Source organism: Phragmites australis, chromosome 1 (assembly GCF_958298935.1).
Source record: "Phragmites australis chromosome 1, lpPhrAust1.1, whole genome shotgun sequence".
Taxonomy (NCBI): Eukaryota; Viridiplantae; Streptophyta; class Magnoliopsida; order Poales; family Poaceae; genus Phragmites; species Phragmites australis.
In genome coordinates, this window is record NC_084921.1 from 35,222,594 (window position 1) to 35,245,509 (window position 22,916).

Here is a 22,916-nt window from a genome sequence, read left to right on the forward strand (position 1 = left end):
AAGTTGCTTGTAGTATTCAACTAATTTGCTTGTTAATTTTAGAATTTTGGCAAAACTTGCTTTGAAAGTATACAAATCACAGTTTGTTCATAAATTATTCTTATTTTTTATATTGAAAATACATAGTAGCTAGATCTGATATTGTGTTTGAACAGTTCTAATTTATTCACAAAATTTGTTGAACACACGATCTGAATTTCCTTAAACTATTTCTTAAATTGCTCACGGATCTATTCTAATTTGCTTATGATTTTTTACAAAATTACTTACATAACTGCATTTAAGAGGAAGACGAACAAATATTTTTTTTAATCAAATGCTTCCTACTTTTTTTTGTCACGCATTGAAATGAATCATAGATAAGTGTTGCAAATCCAAATGTAAAAAAAGTCCAAAAATAGAATGAAATGCTCATGCTTATATTTTTTTTACTAAAAATATGTGTACATGATATAAATCTAAATCATGCCCGTGCATTTTTTAATTATGTCCTCGAATAATTACCAGAAATATCTTCTTATTCACTCTTTTTGTAAGAGTGGCTGGTACCGTTCTAAGATATCAATACAAGCGTCAACGATGTCATATTCGGCACAAGTAATCAATAGTAGTATGAGCATCCAAGTGGAGAGGAATCCAAATAATAAAGCCGGAGAGTAAATTCCATCACTATCATTAGACATGCGACAAGGAAATCGACACGAAAGAAAGACGCTGTTCAAAATATCAAAGAGAAGATGAATAGAATGAGCTACTGGTGAAGGATATTCCAACCATGTCTAGATCAATTTCTGAAAGGTATATCGTGTGACTACGCAAATCGATAGTGATATGTTTTCAGACAAAAGGGCCTCAGTCTTGATGACAATGTCCTTCAAGACTTGTTTGCAAGGATTCAAATAGAATCAGTTAAATTGTAGTAGGAATCAGTTAAATTCTCATGATCCAAACGCAGCCTTAGTCATCATATTTACAATTAACCATATTTGTTCATCATATTCAACAAACAGCATCTAGATTGCGTCTTGGTATTGAAGTCTTGATAGGAACACCAGCCGCGCCTATTATATTAGCCCGGTGGAGCAGCCGAGCCATCCACCGGTCAGAAACGTGCACGCTAAGCCCAGACGCACCAGAAACATCCAAACAAAGTCGTTGACACTCATGGCATCCGCCTCCGGCCAGCCGCTCCTCGCCGGCGAGGACGGCGGCCGCTGCCTTGGGTTTCTCCCACCCTCTATCCGCCTCAAGACGTCCGTCTGGTCGGAGCTGGGCGGCGCGGTGGGCGACCTGGGCACCTACATCCCCATCGTGCTCGCGCTGTCGCTGGCGTCCCACCTTGACCTCGGCACCACGCTCATCTTCACCGCGCTCTACAACTTCGCCACGGGCTTCATCTTCGGCATCCCCATGCCCGTGCAGCCCATGAAGTCTATCGCCGCCGTCGCGCTCTCCTCGGCGCACCTCACCGTCCCGCAGATCATGTCTGCCGGGCTCGCCGTCGCCGCCGTCCTGCTGTTCCTCGGCGCCACCGGCCTCATGACCTACATCTACCGTCTCCTCCCGCTCCCTGTCGTGCGTGGCATCCAGCTCTCGCAGGGACTCTCCTTCGCCTTCACCGCCGTCAAGTACATCCGCTACGTCCAGGACTTCTCCCACTCCTCCTCTGCTTCCACCTCCGTGCCGCGTTCCCTCCTTGGCCTCGACGGATTGGTCCTCGCGCTCGCCGCGCTGCTATTCATCATCCTCGCCACCGGCTCTGGCGACGATGAGGACGTCGGCACGGACGGCACGAGACGCCGCCGCCGCTCCTGCAGCCGCGTCCCGGCGGCGCTTATCGTGTTCGCGCTCGGCCTGGTGCTCTGTTTCGTCCGTGACCCGTCGATCGTGCAAGGCCTTCGCTTTGGGCCGGCGCCGCTGCGGCTGGTCAAGATAACGTGGGACGATTTCAAGATCGGGTTCTGGGAAGGCGCCGTGCCGCAGCTCCCGCTGTCCGTGCTGAACTCTGTCATCGCCGTGTGCAAGCTCTCGTCGGATCTGTTCCCCGAACGGGCCGAGCTCTCTCCGGCGAGGGTGTCGGTGAGCGTCGGGCTCATGAACTTCGTGGGCTGCTGGTTCGGCGCCATGCCCTGTTGCCACGGCGCGGGCGGGCTAGCGGGGCAGTACAGGTTCGGCGGTCGGAGCGGCGCGTCCGTGGTGTTCCTGGCCATCGGTAAGCTGGCGCTCGGGCTCGTGTTCGGCAACTCGTTCGTTAGGATTCTCGGGCAGTTCCCTATAGGGATACTGGGCGTCATGCTGCTCTTCTCCGGGATCGAGCTCGCCATGGCGTCGCGCGACATGGGTACTAAAGAGGAGTCCTTCGTCATGCTCATCTGCGCCAGCGTGTCGCTCACGGGCTCGAGCGCCGCGCTGGGTTTCATCTCGGGGATTGTACTGTACCTGCTGCTGCGCCTCAGGGACGTGGACTACCGAGGGCTCGTCGGTCGTTGGGGCGCTGGCCAGCAGCAAACCGGGAACAAAGTTGGACGAGATGGTGACGAAGATGCTTGATCAAGAACATACAACATACGAATTGAAGGTACAAGAACAACGTAGGATCGATTCATACTCATGAGACAGTTTGTCAGATTTTTTTTCCCTGAAAAATATGCACGGAGAATTATGGGACATCTTTTACAGCGAGTTTCAGTGCACCATGGAGAATGTCTGTCTCCTGCACGGACATGCGTGGCCTCTTCATGTTTCCTCATGTACAATAGCCATAGAATGCAACATACTTTTCTATGTCTGGGACCATCCCATGTTTTATTGAGACTTAGCAATCCTATAACCTATACAGTAGATGAGGAACTAAATTAAAATGTATCTTAGTTTATTTATGATAAGTGATTGATATTGATATTTATTTGGCTCGATGATATTCGGTTTTGCATGAGCTTTGATGTGATTTGAATTGATTTGGGATTTTATTTGAGCATATTGATTATGAACTACTAGAATTGGAGTTAGAGATATGTGTTTGTTTGTCTCATAGTGTGCAACTTGACGGTCGACAGCGGGATGATCGGGACCAAGCGGAGTGCTTGGTGCCGGACGATTAAGGAGACCGAGTGGAGTCAAGGATAATTCTAGCTAAACACGTGGAGGTCAAGCAAAGTATGGAAGCCGAATAAAGACGGCGTGTTGACAAAGTCAAACGAAGGAGATGCCGGTGCAAGTGACAAGGTGGCCAGAGGGATCGGGAGCAGGAGAGACTTGTCGGCGGTCAGGATCGCATGACGAAGTACACGCATCGACATTGAAACGCTTGCTTAAGGTGTAAGCAAGGCGACGAGTCACGCTTTGAGAAGCGTACAGGCGGTTTCGCGGTTTGGCCTCAAAACCGTGGGAGAACTGGAGGAGTACGTGGCACTATCGCGAAGCTTGCGTCGAAGTGAAGCTAAGTCGTGAAGGCGCCACGGGCGCCCGATGAATGGAGAAGAAAATAAACCAAAATACACTCGGTGGTAGGTAGAAGTATACTACAAGAGGGGTATTTTGAGAAAAAACTAGAAAACTTAGGGGTCAAGTTTCCTAGGTCTATAAATAAAGGGGATATAAATAGAGGGGTAGGGCTATGAGTGAGTTTGAACCAGCTACTTGAACTCCTTTGTGCCACCCATTTGAGAGTTTAGAGCTAGGGTTTTAGAGGAGAGAAGGATGAGTCCTTAGCCTACGTAATAGGTGAGAGTTTTGAGAGATAAATCTTTATAATCCGCCTAAGATAGGGCTGGCCTCTTTGAGTAATTAAGTTTATATTTTTGCATATGCTTAAATTCCCCTCCTTCTAGTTTCTCTATATTGGTTCCCTTGCAAGTTTGCAAGTTTTTCAGTTTCTGGTTTTGATTTTCGTTTTGGTTTTTTGGCTGAAATTTGAACACCTTACGAGGTCATTTTTCTTGTTTCCAGAGGCATAAAATTTGCATACACATGTTTATGTGATGGGGTTTTGAATTCCCTTACTTCTAGATAATCAATTTGGAGAGTTTCGTTGCTCGGTGTTCGTGGTAGCTCTCAGCGATATCAACACCTCTTTAAGCTAGGAGGAGAGCTTAGATAATCATTTTAAGCACTTTGGTGGCCTGTATTTTTTCTTAAAGGTGTATGAGTTTCCTCTAGACTCCAGGAGCATGCCACACATATAAATGACTGAGTGAAAGAGTATTTATTGACTCAAACTCACGCACTAGCCGTTAACCTAACAACTCAGAAAAGTTTCATCCAGTGTTAACACTCTCACAAACTAGTTGTTGGAACCCCACTCAAGCCTATGTGAACACAAGATATTTCGGTATATACTTCATCTCCATCACTGGACTATCCGGTGAGTTATCCTGAGCCATCCAAGCTTTTCCTTCTTTTATGTGTAAATTGCTCCGGTGAAAGTATCTGGTGCACATTACTTTATTACCGAATTATCCGGTGAGTTGACTTCAGCCAACTGAGCCAATACAACCCTCTCTAGAAATAATGCTCCGATGTGCACAGTCTTCATCACCGAACCATCCGATGCGTTGAACTTCGTTCTGCCTCTTTTGTACTGTTTATTGTCCGTTGTCTACAACAAATTGATCACCGAAGCATCCGATGCTTTGATCTTCAACTTCAATGGCTGCAACCTTCTCTCGACAAAATGCTCCAATGTGTATCTTCTCTTATCACCGGACCTTATAGTGAGGTCTTCAGGCCTCTCTCTCCTTTGTCAAATATGCTCCGATGAGTTCAACACCCAGAGCACCGGAACATCTGGTGAGGAAAATCTTCCTGTGATTTTTTCAATTTAGTCCAACTTTGTCTCGGCTATGGTGGCTTCTTCATGTATTACATCTATGAGATCTACTAACATATATTCTTGACAAATATGTTAGTCTCATTGACTATATTATCATTAATCACCAAGATCACAATCATGACCTAATGGGGTTATTTTCGCTACACCTACCCTTCATTCATCTCCTTGGGCTACAGCGGCCCCACTGTGCCCCCTCACTCCCTCACTCTCTCACTCTCACGTGCTCACACTCCTCTCCCTCTCCCCAACCGAACATCCAAGGAAAAAGGCAGTAGCCCTCCCTCAAGCTCTCTCCCTTTCTCCCCGATCCCCCCTCGAGGAGTAAAAAGCAAGGTATGTATGTGATGCCATGGTGTTCCCTAGATCATTAGCTTCTCATCCATTCAATTCATTCTCATATGCATAAATATTTGAAGAAGTGCAAATTATTTTAATCACCTCATTTTTCTAAATTTCGGCAGGCCTTCTTCCTCTTCTCCAAGCTTTTCCCTCCGATCTTCCCCAACCGACATTCCCCAACCTCCAACAAGACTTTGGGTGAGTCTCATAGGTTCTCTTGCTGTGAATGTGTGTTGGGTTTGGTTGGATTTCGAGTTTCGAAGCTGCAATCAAAGAATGGTGAAGCCATCAATGTTCTTGAGGCAAAAGAGCTAGAAGAGATGTTTAGATGAGGTAGAGTGCCTGATTCTTGTTTGTAGAGTGGGTAAAGTATGTCTAGAACCAATGATTTAGTGCATATGCATGTTTAGGTAGGTTGGGTAGAGACAAGCAAGTTGAATCATCCGATGAATCGTCAAAAAACTCGTGTTATGCTATAATCTGGAGATTCTGGATTAATCGAAGAAATTTTTAATAGAGAACCCTCACTCGGAACCTCACCCGGAGGTTCCGATACCCGGAGCTTCCGGATTTACTATTCAACAAAGGTTTTTCTTTTTTATTAACTTTGCTGATAGCTTGTATATTTTGTAGTTAATTCATACGAACTCCAAAATCATTAAACTAGTTGTGTTAGCTTTGTATGAGTATGAACTACATGTAAATTTTTTGAAACTCAATAAAATGCTTTTTAAAAATTAATTAATTAACTAAATGTGTTTCATCTTAATTAAATCACAGTTAATTAATACCATGTCCTAAAATTATGAAATAACTTGGATAATTCATGTTATGATCAGTGCTACCTAAGAAAAATATACTTTGGTATGGAAGTATTGTTTAAATTGTGAATCTCATTTAATCTTGATAGCTAGCTTAATTACGGTCCTTTTTGAATATACCTTAAATAAATCTTTTATAGCATGAGCTTTCACACTTCAATTCATATGATTCTTATTCCATTATGTTCTTTACTTAGTACCTCATCTCCTTGCACATTTTTATGGCATTCGGTGCATGTATCATATCATTTCGTCACGTTAATTGTAATGCATCATTTTTTTCTTTTAGCATTCAACAAAGTGAAGAGTGATAGGGATATTCTTTACGTGGAACCTGATTATGATATTGTTTGTGAAGAAATTGTGCACCAAGACAAGCATCTAAGCATATTTCAACTCATATGTTGGATCATGTGGAGTCTAAGCATATATATGTTATGCATGTTAGCGAGTATGTGTCGGATTTTGTGGGTAGAACATATATTGATGTATTTTCTACCTTGAACTACTGATGTTTCCTTTCCTTGTAACCCGGGTATAACATGTCGTTGTTCAACTTAAAATTATCCGATATGCTTAGCAATGCATATGCCACTGATAGAAGTTAAGCGGTGAAATGTTCCATCGTTCACGAGTATAGGAATTAATTACTTTCACAATGAAAACAAATATTGGGGTTGTATAAGTGTGAGGATGAGACGAGATGTGAGCAGTGCTAGGGGTAGGACAAGTGAGAAACCTAGATGCCATAGACCTCATGCATCGGTTAAACACCGATCGTTGGTGTCGTTGGCTTTAACACTTTTTCGTACTTACCACATATCGATCTAATGGTAAGATATGCCAAGTATCGTAAGTCACCACTTTTATTTGACTCATGCACCGAGATGTGAGCAAGAAAGCTTGTAGAGGCACCTGAGTTAGGGCCGGTAAGTCGTCGTACGCTTGGGATCTAGGTGTCCTCCACATGGCTCGGCATGGGAACAAAGGTTCGAGGTGAGTACGTGAACGGTTGTCACGTGAATCATCACTTGCAACTGACGGGTTTTATGGAGGGTGTAAAATCAATTTGAATTATTGTGCTCTCGGTCATGAACTCGCTTCTATCCATACTTATCAGTCGTAGAGTTCCAAATGTGGTGTGAGGGTATGATGAGTAGTGGATAGAGATGGTGGTTGATGAGTTGAGATGCTCCAAGTTATAGACATGTTATGTTGATGATCTCAGTATAGGAGGGTATAGTTGCTAAGTTGTAGTTACTCACACTTGAGTTAAAATTATTTTTGCATTATAAATATATTTAATCTTTATGGCCGATTCCTTGCTACGCATCCTCAAATGCATTCTTCTTGTACTCGGGTTATTATATGTACCCACTATGAATTAAGTCTTGCCAATACTTTCGTACTCACATTGCTTGTTTCTTTTTAGGTAAAGATGGGTGTCGGCTACTCGAATCCCACCAAGAGCGGTGTGGTGGCGAGCAGTCGCTATACTACTACTAACCCCGGTTTGTTGTCTTATGGGCAAATGGCGTCACCGGTCTTCTTTTATTTTAGATATTTTCTTTCCGTTGCGATTTATGTATATTTTTACACTAGATAGCACTTGTTTTTGTATTTCATCAACTTGTAATCACTTGTAATCTTGTTTAACTTGATGTTATGATATTCATGTGGTGAAAGGTATATGTGGATAACAGCTCTCTTATGAGTTATCAAAGCACGCATACCAAGACGGCCGGAATTAGATTCGTTTTAATCATTAGTGGCTACGATCGTCGTGATGAGATGTGGATTAGCTCGTAGCGCATCGAGAGACGGATGTGGACTAACTCTCATCTTATTAAATTATCGTCTTAACAATTAACTCAAATTTAATTTAGATAGGTCCTTACAGTGACTAACATGGCAAGTTGAAAAAAAGGGATGGTCATAAGTGATTGGTGGGTGCGATAAAAGAAATTCACATTTTACACGCGGGATCACGTATTTTACCTTGTGATTTTGAACATCAACAATTGATTCACTGTTAAAAACCTTTTTAAGTTAGCCTCCCGGTAAGGAATATCACGTTGTCATAAGCACACAATGCCACCTTTTGAAGACGTAGCATAACTACTTTGATACTGTACATTTACACTAAAGTTAAACAAGAGTTGTTACTTTCAAGCACATTATTAGTGGGTCCGGTCGTGTCCTTCCACTTGCAATTTATATCTCTGGCGACATTGAGGGCGTCCGACGACGCACCAAGCAGCCCCCGCTGCGAGAATCCGACGGTGTAGAGCCCGTTATTCCCTTTCCAGCCGTTAGGGAAGGGAATTTTGGGTGTGCCTTCTCTCGTGAACAAATCACCTCCATCCTGTGAAGTAAAAAAAGCTCATGAACACCATACCAATAGCATTGGAGAAAGATGAGAAATATAACGACTTATTAACATACTGGTCCCAAGACATCCACTTCGTACACTCTGGCTCGCGCTGCATGGCCATGCACCCGGGCCCCGTCCATGGCGTGCGCGAACCGACAATGACCTCCGTGCATCTGCCCGTGTTCTCCGACACCCGCGAACATAGCCTCTTCCACACTATCGTCGAGCCGATGCGTGGCTTTTCCAACGACCCCCACATCGACTGCGACGCCGACGAAGCGGCCATCGACCTCCACGGGCCGACGCCTACCAACCGTTCGACGAAATGCTCCGACGCCGAAGCCAACATCGCAGCGCTCCTCGACATCACCGGGTGTGCGACGCAAGCAACGCGCTCAAGCTTGTCTGCCACCTCCGTGGCGTGCGTGGCCTCAGCAAGACCGATAGGGCAGCGTACGCAGGCCAATCCTGCTGGACAGGACCTTCGTACTGGACCTGTTCCGCGGCGCACTGAATAGCGGGAAGGGGTTCGAGGACAACCTGGGCTACTCGCGGCATGACCCCCTCTTCGCCATGCACGGCGCGATGCTCGTCGTGCTTGGCCCATCAGGGAGCGGCAAGTCCACGCTACTCTCCATCCTCGGCGGCCGCTTCGCTGGTCGGCGCGCCGGGACGGTCCTGGTGGGCCGTCGCACGGGCTTCATGGCCTAGGACGACATGCTGCACCCGCACCTCACCGTGCTCATCTTCTGCACCAAGCTACGCATGCCGTGGGCAGGCCCCACCGTAGCCAAGGCGGCGTATGCCGAGACCGTCAGCGCCAAGCTGGGGCTCACCGCGTGCGCCGCACCATTGTGGGCAACACATTCATGCGCGACGTGTCCGGTGGCGAGCGGAAGCGGGTCAGCATAGGGCACGAGTGCTCATGGAACCCGAGACTCCTCATCCTGGACGAGCCCACGTCAGGGCTTGATTCCACCGCTGCTGCGCGCCTCATCGCCACGCTCTCGGCGCTGGCCGCAAGGGGCGCACGGTGGTGCTGTCCGTGCACCAGCCGTCCTCCCACATGTACCGCATGTTCGACTCTATGTTGCTGCTCGCCGAAGGCAACTGCCTCTACTACAGCGCCGGTCTGATCACCATCGATCTCGTCGACCAGGACGTTCCATGGAATCCTGGCGGTATGATAACAGCGGTCTTGTGCCACCCTGGCTGGGCCACCGAGTACAAAAGGGAGGAAGTCCATTAGAATGGGCATCGAAGAGAATAGACACAAAGCATGCCTTCTTCTTCCCGTCTCCTCATATCTACTGTATATCTTCCACCTCCAGATCCTATCTTCCTTCCTTCTAGAACCTTCTCTAGCTCCTTTCCCCTCAAGGGTTCCTAACAGGAAGTTTGATCGCCACCTGCAGGCTTCAGATATCCACAAGTATCCGCTGGACCCAAGTGTATATCCAAACTTTGGAGCCTATCGTTCTCACCCTCTAACGTACGCCTTGGATCAGCGCCAAGCCCGTGGATAAGCCCTCCTCTGCTGGTGCCCATACCCCGGGTGACCCACTGACTCGATCACTTGGCGAGAGAGCGAAGGAGGGACGCTATTGGGGAAAGGAACGCGCGGCGTGGCGCGGGCATGAGCTGCCTCTGCGCACCCAGCATACACGAGAAGGGCATAGGGACAGGATGGCCGGAACAGGGGTGACGACATGCATGCGAGCGCTCTGCAGTGCAGCGCGGCAGGCCCAAACCAACAAACAAGCGAGTCCTTTGCCTTGGAGTCACTTCTTTTTAAAAAAAAAATCTTGGGAAAAATACAAAACCCCCCCCAAAAGTCACTTGGATTTTGACTTTTCCCTCCAAAAATTGTTTTATTGTAAAAAAAACCCCTCAAAAGTTTAACTTTGTTATAAAAAATCCCTCAAAAATTCAAAAAAAAACTCACAAAAAAATTCTAAAAAAAATTAGAGATAATTCTAAGACCTTATGTGAAATTTGTTTTCAAAAATAATATCCTTTGCGTCATATTTCATTGAGAGGAAGTTTAAAAAAAAGAAAAATGTGCAGCTCATTTATTAACTCATGTTATTTTAACTTTGTCATGTCTACCATTATTTTTCCTACAAAAATAATTATTTAAGTAAACTAATAAAAGTAGTTTCACTAATTTTGGGGGTGTTATGAATTAGTTATGAATTAATCTATCTGCAACACATTTACTCAATCATGCACGTTACAATAACTGTTTCAAGATTTCATGTATTTTTAAAAGATAGAGGATCATGTAAGAAGACTAAAAAAATTTGTTTCATAATTTTTAGATTAGTAAATAATTAACTATGTATTTAACTTGAATTAATAAATGAGCTGCACGTTTTTCTTTTTTTTCAAACTTACTCTCCATGAAATACGATGCAAAGGATATTATTTTTGAAAACAAATTTCACAAAAGGTCTTAGAATTGTCTATAGTTTTGTTTAGAATTTTTTGTGATTTTTTTTTTAATTTTTAGGGGTGTTTTTGCACAAAATCAAACTTTTGGGGTTTTTTTTTAACAAAACAACTTTAGAGGGAAGCCAAAATCCTAGTGACTTTTAGGGGGTTTTTGCATTTTTCCCAAAAATCTTTGGCTCGTTGCAGTACTAGGAACAGGAAGGAAAGAGGGGAGACTGAGAGTTTTACCTTGAGCCAGGACGGCACGTTGCTCCTGTACCCCGTGGCGAGAATTATTGCGTCGAACTGCTCCTCCTTGCCGTCCGCGAACCTGACCCCGCGCCGAGTTACCTCCTTCACTGCTCCCACTACCTGGCGATCCATGTTTCGCATCAGCTACTCTTCATCAGGCATTGTAGTGTAGGTTTGCAGGACCAAAGGTGAAAAACAGAGGCCATTTTCCAGGGGGAAGTGTGTGTGTGTGTGAGTGAGGCTGCCTTAAACCCGGGCAGCTATGCCAGATCAGGCGTTGGCCCACGAGCTCAAACTTCGACGGTTTGACTGGTCTTGTAATTTCTGCTACTGCTCATTTTGTGAAAGCAGGGTCTAGTAGGCTGGCACTAACCTTAATTTTGCCGGTTTTGATGTGGTCTAGCGTTCCAACGTCCAGGACCGGGGTCCTGCCGGTGAGGCTCTTCAGCTCGATGGGCCCAGTCTTGGGCCGCCTCAGGCCGAGCTGGCCTGTGTCGCCCAGCATCAGGTGCGCCGCCGCGAGGAGGATTCGGTCGACGACCTGGACGCGAAAGCACTTGAGCAGCGCCATGGCGATGCCGAATGTGGAGAGACCAAACATCTCCCTTGGTAGCACATGAACCTGCGCAAAGCATCAACACTTGATCTTTTGCGAATGAAAGAAGCGCGTTATATAGTTCAAGTACTTGGAAGAAAAACATAAAAGAAGAGCAAAAGATAGCTGTTAGGAGTGCTGAGAGTGACATTGGACAAGACAGCGACACCCAACACCGTACATGTTTCTAGCTCTAATTATGCTTAGTAGCCAAATATGACCATGCACAGTGAAGCGTGTCCGAAAAAGATCGCAGCAAAGGGAAGTGCGACGCACACAAAAACAAGCATCCAATGGGAAAATGCTCAAGCAGGAAGGCACAAAACTAGCAGCTAGCACTTGTACTTTCGCTGCCCAAAGCAAGACAACAAGAGTAGAAAACGACGGGCCCAAACTCCTACTACCAGCGTAAGCACAGTTATTAAAAGCTGGGATCATTAGTTACCGTGTTGCGCACGACCAGAGAGGGCTTGGCGCCATGCCGGCACAAATCCAGGCTGACCTCCATGCCGGAGTTGCCGCACCCCACGACAAGCACCTTCTTCCCCGCGAACGCCTCGCCGGACTTGTACTCGCACGTGTGCATGACGAGCCCGGCGAACTGCCGCATGCCGGGGAAGTCCGGCACGCGCGGCTCCGCGTTCTCTCCCGTGGCCACGACGAGCCACCGCGCCAGGAGCAGCTGGCCGCCTCCCGCAAGGCGCACCACCCAGACCCCAGCGGCCGAGTCGAACGCGGCCTCCTCGACGCGCGCGCCGAACCGTGGCGCGACGCCTGCGGCGGCAGCGTAGGACTCCATGTACGCGACGAACTGGTCCTTGGACGGATACGCCGGGTACCCCTCCGGGAACGGGAGCAGCGGCAGCTCGCAGAAGCGCTTGGGGAGGTGGAGCGTGAGGCGGTCGTAGGTGCGGTGGCGCCACGTGGACGCCAGCGAGTCGGACATCTCGAGCACGTTGGCCGGCACGCCGTGCGCCGCGAGGCACGCGGCCGCGGCCAGCCCCGACGGGCCCGCGCCGACGATGACGGCGCCCGGTACCCACGCCGCCCGGCGGTCTTGCTCCTTTTTGTCCATCGCTCTCGAGCCTTGCTGGACACTGGTGCTGCGCGTGCGCGTTGTGTGCGTTTTTTTACAGTGAAGTGCTGGGGGTTTTACTGTACAAGAGGTTTTATAGGGGTTTTGGAGAGAGAGAGAGAGAGAGAGAGAGAGAGAGAGAGAGAGAGAGAGAACGTACGCTTCACCGGTTGAAGATTTGTAGCGCAGGGTTCTGCAGCCAGCGAGCACGTACTGATACTAGTGGTGGAGTATTTCAATGGAGTACTTCAATTCCGTAGCGACGCGAGTTCGCTCGGAAAACGAAATATGAGTGCGTGTTCCAATGCTCGTGCCTCGTCGCGAGGCATGGTCCTCCACGCTAGGAGTAGTAGTCACTTCTAGGTGGGTGTGTGTTAGATCTATCCGTCGCTTTGGTTGCAAATTTGGAATAGCACTACTTGTGCCATTTTAATCACGCAAGCCAGACTGATCGGGTCCAGACCAAGAGTCCAGACATGCTGTATCATATATAGGCGAGAACGACCTAGCTAGCTAGCTGGGCCGGAGGCGTGGCTGAGTGCGTGCTAGAGTAGGGGAGCATCCTACTCTCTAGCCCGATTGCTGTATATCAAACGTTGGTTAGAAAGCTACATAATGGTTCGATACGTTCGATGCTCCTGTTGTTTAAGCACACGTATACAATGTACACAGTAGTGGTCTAGATGATAGGAAGAAATGGTAATGAGCTAGCTACTAATACTACATACAAACCAATCTGTGTGCTGCTCCGATATATTTTCACGACAACCCTCACAAAAAATTGCGTACTCCAAACAGATCCTAGGGCTTCACCCAAGTCAATCGTGAGGAGTTAGTTGTAGAGTGGAAGGTGCTCAGACGGGAGTAATGGAACACAGCCAGTGGTGCACGCAGAAAGGAGCGAATAGGTGTTCCAGTTTCAGGCTTCCAGCACGGAGAGCTAGCCTTAAGCTTTATTTGTTGCGGGGTTCTAGGTGCACAGCATGCAGCACTGAGCCACAGGCAGGCATCAATGGCATCCTTGCTCGGTTGGTCGAGCAGTGAGAGAGCATTCGATCGATGGACGGGAACAAGTCAACTCGGAGTTGATCGAGTTCAAAATGATCGGCTCAGCTCTCGTACTATACTTTTATGCGAGAGGAGGTCACCTACAAGCAACTACAGTCTACAGTTGTCACGAGTCAGGGCTCTAATGGGGACATTTATTGCCAAGCCTGGTGACAACCTTGCTACTCTGATCGGGACGAGGATTCGCTGCGTGCATGAGCTCGTAGGCCATCGGATCAAGATTCCAAGATCTATATCAAAGCACTGTGCAACACATCATGAAGCAAATCTGAGTGATCGAGTTGCCCTCCTCATTTCCGCTGCACAAACACCCGCACACACACGCACAAAAGAAACTGCACTGGGATTGTGATAGAAGTTGGGCGATGGTCCAAAAGGCTTCCCCGGCGCCCTAGAGCGGGCAAGCATGTAGAGGAATGCGGCGTGCATGGCATGCAGCAGGATCATCGGAAGAGACAAGCTTCAGCCGCGCGCGAGCATGCAACGCGAAGCTCTCAATCGATCGGCCAAGGCCCCCACAGCTAGGTGCGGTAGCGCGTACGCTGGGCGAAGCTAGGAGTAGCGCCGTGCACGACCACACCTTGGCAACAAGTTCCCCGGGTCTCTAGCATGCCGCCGCATGCGGCAGCAGTGGTGGCGCCAGTTCGTGCGTGCCCCCCTTCGATCGTCTGTTCGCTCAATCATTGATGATGATGCTCTGCTGCCGGCCCACTGCGCCGCGGGCCCCGGACGCGCGCAAGTGGACTGATCGTGGTCCACCTGGTTCGATCAGCACTCAATACAGAGTACGCTCCCTCTTGCCTCGGGGTAAGTACTGCTGTCAGGACCGGTATATGAAAAGAATGATACCCATCCTATATATTGAGCATGAATCAATCTCAATATATAAAGTTTTCATACATAATAACAAGAATAAAACTTGCAGGGGTTCATTTGCATAAAGGTGGATTTTAACAAAACATTTAATAAGACGAAAGTAAATAAATGAGCAGAAACCACCTCAAGAATTAATCCTCTTGACTCAATCTACCTCAACCAAAATTGACCACCTCAAAAATGGTTCCTGCAACCATGAATGAACAAATAAACTTATGTATGGCATTTCTCGTTACTCATAACCGTGAACACGACTAATTAATCAGTTTTATACTATGCAGAGGTTGTATAATTTACTGACAAGACATGCATCCTATTTTGCCGAGTATCCGTTGGCCGACGAAAAACTCTTACACACTTATAAGGTGTGCGCTAGGAATCCACTGCAAAGGCCTTTACAAAGTCTCTCCCAACAAATATCTATCCGCTAAGATTTCACTATCGCGTGAATAACACCTCAACAACAGAAGTCTCCCTCTTACACCATACAGGTCCAGAGAAATCACCATTTTGTTCCCTGTTTTAACAACAAGTCTACAATATACTGGAAGAAAAATAATTAGTTGGCCAGGCATGTCCCATACCAGGCTTGTCGTTGTACTGTAAAGTTCGATTCAATCGCACCATGAACTGGTCCTTAATTAAATTGAGCAAGACTACCATCCACCTGCACTCGGCAACTGAAACTATCCTCTTCCTTAATTTTCTAGTCCATTTTACTAAAAATATTATCACAAATTTTATCTCATGTTGCATAGTACCATTATCAAAATTATTATATCAAATGTCATGATTCAACTCCCAAGCAAAGCTAAGAAATACTACCCTTGATCCTATCAAAACCGAGCGACAAGGTAGATATGTAGAAACTAAGTATAGCCAAACATGGGTTTCCTTACAACAACTATAAGCATACAACTTTGCAAAACAAAACATTAAAAACTTGGGAGCAAAATGCATCAAGGGCAACTTACCTTCACCCCTTGTGCTCAGCGGGTTCCTCAAACTCTTGGCCTTGAAGTCCTGCAAACTCCTTTTTCTGGGCATTGGCGTCTAACCACAAAATAAAACAAGACAATAAACATAAGAACCAAGAAAGAGCCAAAAACACACTGAACAACTCGAACTATTATTTTTATATCGTTTGGTAAATTATTAGCGAAGGAAATAATTAGATTAGAGTTAAAACAGTGGATATGTGACTTGGAAGGATGAAACAAAAGCGTAGGAATTTTCCTGGAATTTCTGGAATTTTCTGGTAATTATTTGGATTTTCTAACAATTAGTTGGCATTAAAGAAATACTACAAAGAAAAAATAGATTTTCTAAATTATTTTACTAAAGAAAAACATATTTCTTAATTTATCATAATCATTTACTATTTTTATAGAATTAAAAAACATTATAGAAAACTTGTTTAAACATTAACATAATTATTTTAGATTTTCTAAAAATATTTTCATAGTTAAAACATTTATTTTGCATTATTTATATTATTTAACAATTAAAAAGAATTAAAAGAACTAAATTGATTAAATCTATTTATTTTATTAATCGAAAACATATAGAATGGATTAACATAAATAATAAAGATTTTTCCAAAATGTTCTTATTAAGAAAACCCTAATTTTCAGAATTCTGAATGTCATGATTTATTTTTCTAAAGGAAAACTAATTTATTGTGCATGCTTATGTCAGTCTGCTAACGAGGCTCTGGGTTGTTGACTATGCCGCCATGTAGGACTGGCGAGTGACATGGCGGCACATGTGGCTGAGCTGAGTCAGACAAGGCTATTAAAATCTCGGATGTTTATTGGCGATCCGACTGATGAAATCTAACGAAGACGAAGGGGTACGGGGCTTCTAATCCTAACCGCATACGCGAGATCAGACAGCTAAGGGTGCACTTATCTACGATTTGGTAACGAGTGGCGAGGCTGCACTGTAGCGCGAGCTGGGGTGGTCACCGAAGTTGGGCTCCAATGCTCGGACTGCGGCGACGAGCGGTGGAAGAGGGTCTTCAAGCGACGACGATCTTGTTTGAGGGGCATGCAGACATCGGGGAGGTCATCGACGGCTTGGTGACGGCGAAGCACAATGATAAAAGCTCAGGCTTGGCTGGAGGGCTCTCGTACGGTGCTCGCGCTCTGGAGATCAAGGGGAACGACTATTGATGCTCGTGGGATGCTAAGGGGAGGTCTTGGGGGGGGGGTATTTATAGCTTGGGGCATGCGATTTCAAATCGGACTAGGGTTTGGTGCTGGCACCGATTTTGCGATGGTTTCCCTATTTTCAAGCTCAATCACGATGCACAATTGATCCTCTTCCCTTCCTCTTGCTCGAGCCTTTCATATTTGCGGTCGCACGGTGATCTCCTCCCTTACCTCGGTGCGAGATCGACACGGGGCTGGATTTGCTACAGAGAGAAGGGAAAAAGGAAGGTAGCGAGAAGAGGGAGGCGAAGTTGACATGTGGGGCCGGCGCGGGTGCGTGAGAGAGAGGGAGAGTGGGAGCTCGGTGTGGTGCACGCATGGGTCAGGGCGCAGCTTCGTCCCAAAGAAAGGGTGCGCGCGAGTGAGAGTGGGGACGTGCCAGAGGGCGTGAAGGGAAAGCGGGCCGGTGTCTCGGCTTGTTGCACGTGAGCGTGGGAGAGGAGTGGGTTGGCGATGCAACTAGGCTGGAAGGAGAGGGAGGGAGGCCGGACTGGGGAATCGAGTCGGCCTGCAGATAGAGATGGTCCTGTTGAGTTTTCTTTTCCTTTTTATTTATTTTCTTTTCTCTTTTCCAAACATTTTTCTATCATTTTCTTATGCAATTTCTGTATTCATTTTAATTTCTGTTTGATTTTTGAAAAAGGGCATCAGGAACGATAAATTTTTAGGTAGCAAATTTGGGGTGTTACACGTGCCTGCCTACGGCTATGGATGCATAGCATAGGCTGGTCCATGGATCCTGTTAGACAGCAACGGCATACCCCGTCGCCTCGTGTAATTCGTCGTAATGCGCGGGTGGTCGCCCGTTGCCCTGTTCGTCGTTTGTCTCGAGGTGTTGGAATGTACTACTAGAGCCGGGAGCGGATCCAAGACAAATTTAAAGGCCTGAGGAAGCCTGCGTCTGACACCCTGAGATTTTATCCGTCATTGGCTTTTGTAACTAGTGGATGGGAGCGATCGTGGAGAGCCTACAAATAGAAACCTTTTTTTTAAGATAGTGAAAGAACAATCCAGCCTCAACATCACAGCCCACGGATTGAACGGCATGGTGCAGAAAGTGACAGTGGCCTTGTGAACAATATCTAGTTGAAACTAAAATTTCGTACACACGTGGCTTAGAGATGAATCAAGAATTGACCGTTATCGAACTCACCAAACATGCGGCTAATAGCCGCGTGCCGGTAGACCTTGAACTGGTGTTGCTCTTGCATGTACCCCTGTGGTAGGCCATCATCAATCATGTCTACTTTCCTCAGATAAAAGTTGAGATGGATTGGAATACCCTAAAGCATATGTCTCCAGTCGGCTGGTGTTTCTAGTGTTGGTAACAGTTCTATCTCAAGCATGCATTTCTAGTCAAGCGCGGTTGATAGTAGCGTCAAGACAAACTGTGGTGCAAGTTGAGCTGTTCTCGAAGAAACCAAAGACACTCGAGCGGTTGCGTGTTAGTTCTCGAAAAATGTAGAGGTATTGTGGTCAGCCACAAGTGGAAAGTTTTAGAGATTCTTATTATCTTTAACTCTATTCTTCTAATTGAGACAGCTCTAAGGTCCTGTTTGTCGCCGCATCTGTGACAACTTGTAAAAAGAAAAGCTGAAGCACTGCTAAATACTCCAAGCTAAAGATTTTAAGCAGAATTTTGCAGCAACTTAGGAGTAAGCAGAAGTTTATAGAGAAGCAGAAATTGTATTTCACCAGCATTTCTCTACAAGCTAAATTCGGCACACGCAGAAAGCGGGGTCAAACAGAGACCAAGTTTTAAGGAATTTTCGATAGCCTCCCTCACTAGCTACCCACTAATGTTAGCCTGGTCCATGATTCCCCAAATATTTCTCAAACTCGCCATTTCTTTTTAACACTTTGGAGATGCACTGCAGTTGCTCTTTAGTTTTATCCACCTACAAAAACTTAGCACAGAGTACTCCACTGCATATGAAGTTATTACTCCCAAAAAAGGACAAATTTTATCCCAAAAGAAGAAGAGTCTACAAACGAGAGTCATGTAAACATTAAAATCGAGATGGACTACACATTTCTTTTTGACCAATAACGGCGATTAGAGAGGGTGAATAGACATCTTAACCAATTATTTTAAAACAGATGGTATTACAACACACCTCAAAATAAAGAGCGGAAGCCAAAACTCTAGGAGAAACGAATCAAAACAAAAAAAAACTCAAAAGAAGGTATGGCTCTCATAGATGTATATGAACACTAGGTAACATTGAAACTCATCACTTTACTTAACTTTATCAACACGCCGTCTCCATCCACCCTTGTATGCTTTGCTTGATCTCCATATGAACAGTTAGGATCACCCTTGACTCTACCCGACCTCCTTGATCGTTCATCACCAAGCACCTCATTTAGCCCTGATCATACCGCCGTTGACCATCAAATTGTATCCATCACCCACATATCATAAGATAAGCAAACATGCATCTCCAACACCATTATAGATTAGTCAACTTCAAAATTCTTTGTTGAAGAAATCATCCCGGATAGAACATGAACGTCGGATGATCTGATATTGCCAACTCCTCATCACCGAATCATCCGGTGTGTACATCCTCACAGGATAAGCCATTTTGCAACCTCTCTAGAAAAATTAGTCCGTCGTGCATTGTTGCCCATCACCAGACCATCCGGCGCGTGTATCTCATCATGCACGCCATTTTGTAACCTTTCTGAAAAAAATTAGTCCGTCATGCATTGCTACCCATCATCAGACCATCTAGTGTGTGTATCTCATCAGACACGCCATTTTGTAACCTTTCTGGAAAAATTAGTCTAGCGTGGATAGCTTACCATCACCGAACCATCTGGTGTACACTTCAAATCTTGCTTCTGCATTGAAATGCTTCGGCGTGTACACTGGCCCATCCGACGTGCAGAACTCCTGAACTCTGGCTCCTGGAATGCTCCGGTATGCATAGTGCCTTATCGACGGACCATCTAATGTGTACAAATTCTTTAGTGCTAGATCATCTAGCGAGTACATTTTTCTTAGACTCAAAGAAAAAAACGTCAACTCTATTTTTCTCTGCAACTTAGGTTAGTCATGATCGGGCTGGCAGGCGGAGCCGGTGGAGGAGGTACACATGAGCGAGGCAAAGACAAGGCATCTGTAGCCTACAAAGAACCAGATGATAAAAGTTCATTATCTTAATTTTATTGAGTGAAAGTATGACCAATTAAAGAGCGATAATTCGATTGAAATTACCTCTTTGGTCGAGTCATCGGGCATGATGGTCTCTCGAGTTGGTGATTGTGAGGACGCGCCAGACGTCCCTAAAAAAGCCACCCATGTAGGTTCGTCGTTAGTAGAATGACCGAGAGAAAATCGATAACTCGAGAAGAGTTACCTTTTCAGCTGAGTCGTCGAGTGTGACGGTTGCTCGAGGAGGTGATTGAGGGGGTACACTCACCGTCCCCTAACCAAAGGTCACCCATCCGAACCGAACGCATTCAAGTATCCACTTAATAATTTGAAAGGAAAATTAATAAGGAGGCAATGGGAATTTCGATTTCAGTACACGTGGGCTCCTTTGCTTGTGCTTGAGAGGGTTCGGGTCATGCAGCTAGTGAGAAGATGAGGACGATCTTTTCGGTTGAAGAGACCCCTCGACCTCCTCATTGGCTGATATTTTCCCCTTGTCGACAGTGTCAGCAGAAGAAGTGGCATCGAGATCAAAGACCTCGCTCGAAAGGATGTGCTCTTGGCGGAAGACTGGAGCCTGCAGCCATATAGACAGGTCAGATCAAATAGACAATGACCGGTCATGCTTTTCCATTAAGAAAATCCTTACATCTGGTCGAAGATTCGTAAAGGAGTAAGGCAAAATGCCACATTCCGGTGCTTCGGTAGAGAAGAGCTTATTTAACCAAGCAGTGGCATCTTGTGCAAGCAGGGCTGAAAAAGAGAAGAAAGGTAATTCGACAAAGCTCGAAAGTCATGGAAAAAAAAGGCAAAGTGCTAACTAAGCCTTACATCCGGCCGCATTCCTGGAGGCATCCTCATCTCCACTGTATTCCCAAGCCAAGCGTGTTCGCGCCTTCAAGGGGCTCAACCACTTGCTAATGAAATCTTTGACCACATGCCACCCGGTTAAACCAAACTGCCTTAGCATGCCAATTCTGTTGGCGTAATAGGTGTTGTGGTTGAACTCGCGGTGTTCTTGTGTCCAAAACAGACTTTGGAAGGGGGAAAGGCCTCTGTAAACTAAAAGAGAACCAATTGGGTCGAGATTGGAGATATAAAATCAAAGTTTTTTTCAATCCTTCGACCAGGAGGAGGTTAGGGGAACCAAGATATAGGAATTCTTCATTCAATTCCTCAATTGGAAACCATACCTCTAACACATTTATTCTCTGTAATCCTCTTCAATTTATAAAAGTATTGGAAAAGATTTAAACTTTGCTCAATGCCGAGCAAAGCCTCACACAGATGGACAAGAACACTAAGCATGGTGACAGAGTTGGGGTTCAGGTGGTGAAGCTCAATTTGATACCGATCAAGCACATTGAGAAGAAATTTAGAAGGAGGGATGTTGAATCCACGACGGAAGAACGATTCAAAAACTATAAACTCATGCTTGATTTCGCAGAAAGGGAATCTCTCACCAGATGTCGTCCTCTATTTAACCAGACTACGTGGTGGCACCACTCCTTCTGCTTCAAGTTCCACCAGCCATGACTCTTGCATCGCCGAGGGTTTCCAGGCCTCAATCATGAACCACGCTTCGTCATACTGATCGGGCGAGGCATCGACGACTTCTGCTTCTGGCTGCTTCTCCGGTGAAGAGGGAGCCAAAATCTTTGGAGAAGAACTAGGATCCATGGATCTAAATTTCTTTTGACAGTGGTGCGTGCTGGGGCGGAGAAAGCCTAGGAGTTTGTGCAAGAAGACCAGTGACAATAACGAGGAATGGCCGCTACAAGTTCAGTTCATACGGGTAAATAACCAAAAATTTACTGTCTCTTCAACCACTCCCATCTTTACAACGCTTCAAACGGCGCGAAAAGAGGTATGATGACGAAGTGCGAATCTCTTCACGCCCTTCTACCGGCATTAAATGCACATATACCTGTCATTTCAAATTTCGAAAGGTTTTTTTAACTCTACTCAGAGTCGGGTGTCGATCAGTTGAGTTCTTTAATCTTTTTCTTTGAGTCTCAAGTGTAGTTAGAAGCATGACGCTTGACCCGACTGAGCTTCCACTCGATACTCGAGGAAGGATCTGTTCATTCTCAATTCTTTCGACTATAAGCTTGATCCACTTTACTCGACCAAGCTTAAACTTGGTGGCACTCGAGTGGGCGCTTATGGAAACCCCTTCTCTTGGGTAGAGTTAGGGGCTACTGTCGAATATCTAACTATAGAGTATATACACATAAGGAGTATACTATATACAAACATGGTATGTACAACACATATTAGGCAGTTCCAGATATCATAGAACCGAATCAGCAGTACCTGATGCATCCAGAATTAAGGAAGTACATACTAGGAAGATCTAGATTGGTTACCCAACTCGGAACGATTAGTATCCAAAATAGATCTATCTATTTGGACGTCAAGTAAGATAACTCCCTATCAACTATGGTTGGATAGGAGTCGGTACATCATCTCTATATAAGGCGGAGAGACTGGGGAGAGAAAAAAAGGGATGCAAGCATCAAGACCCTAGCAGAGTAGATACTCGATAACTTTAGCCCTAGGTTAGATTAAATCCGATCTACTCCTTGTAATAGTTTTAGCCACATCGCTCGTACTCGAGATCATCAATATACAACAGCAACACCCCCACCGAACGTAGGGTATTACTTCAATCGAAGACCCGAACTTGTATACATCATGTATCTCATTTCGTGATCAATCCTTGCACTCGAAGTTACCCAGTCAATTTACAGATACATTATTGGAAACTAATCTTGACACCGGATACACAAAAAACCAAGAACATTTTTAGAGTACTTGCAGTATAGTGATAGAATAGAAGTCCAGACCAATTCGGCGCTGCCTCCTCCAACGAGCCC

At 45.7% G+C, this 22,916-nt stretch overlaps 2 protein-coding genes across 6 annotated transcripts; one reads left to right on the forward strand and one right to left on the reverse strand.

The window, feature by feature from the left end:
* The first annotated feature begins 1,077 nt into the window (after window positions 1-1,077).
* Window positions 1,078-3,805, forward strand: LOC133916656 (molybdate transporter 2). 2 transcript variants are annotated; one of them, XM_062360439.1, is made up of 2 exons: window positions 1,078-2,578; window positions 3,035-3,805. In XM_062360439.1, the coding sequence occupies exon 1, from the start codon at window positions 1,165-1,167 to the stop codon at window positions 2,548-2,550; it is 1,386 nt and encodes a 461-aa protein (XP_062216423.1). In that variant the 5' UTR covers window positions 1,078-1,164; the 3' UTR covers window positions 2,551-2,578; window positions 3,035-3,805. The 2 variants fall into 2 exon arrangements, with proteins under 2 accessions (XP_062216423.1, XP_062216414.1); XM_062360430.1 differs by having other exon boundaries at window positions 3,057-3,805.
* A 4,323-nt stretch (window positions 3,806-8,128) lies between these two features.
* Window positions 8,129-12,782, reverse strand: LOC133888941 (indole-3-pyruvate monooxygenase YUCCA1-like). 4 transcript variants are annotated; one of them, XM_062329372.1, is made up of 5 exons: window positions 12,091-12,782; window positions 11,420-11,672; window positions 11,048-11,166; window positions 9,040-9,043; window positions 8,129-8,349 (listed from the first exon to the last, which is right to left on the reverse strand). In XM_062329372.1, the coding sequence occupies exons 1-5, from the start codon at window positions 12,718-12,720 to the stop codon at window positions 8,129-8,131; spliced, it is 1,227 nt and encodes a 408-aa protein (XP_062185356.1). In that variant the 5' UTR covers window positions 12,721-12,782. The 4 variants fall into 4 exon arrangements, with proteins under 4 accessions (XP_062185356.1, XP_062185337.1, XP_062185345.1 ...); XM_062329353.1 differs by lacking the exon at window positions 9,040-9,043 and having other exon boundaries at window positions 8,129-8,356; window positions 11,048-11,170; window positions 11,424-11,672; XM_062329361.1 differs by lacking the exon at window positions 9,040-9,043 and having other exon boundaries at window positions 8,129-8,356.
* Window positions 12,783-22,916: the final 10,134 nt, after the last annotated feature.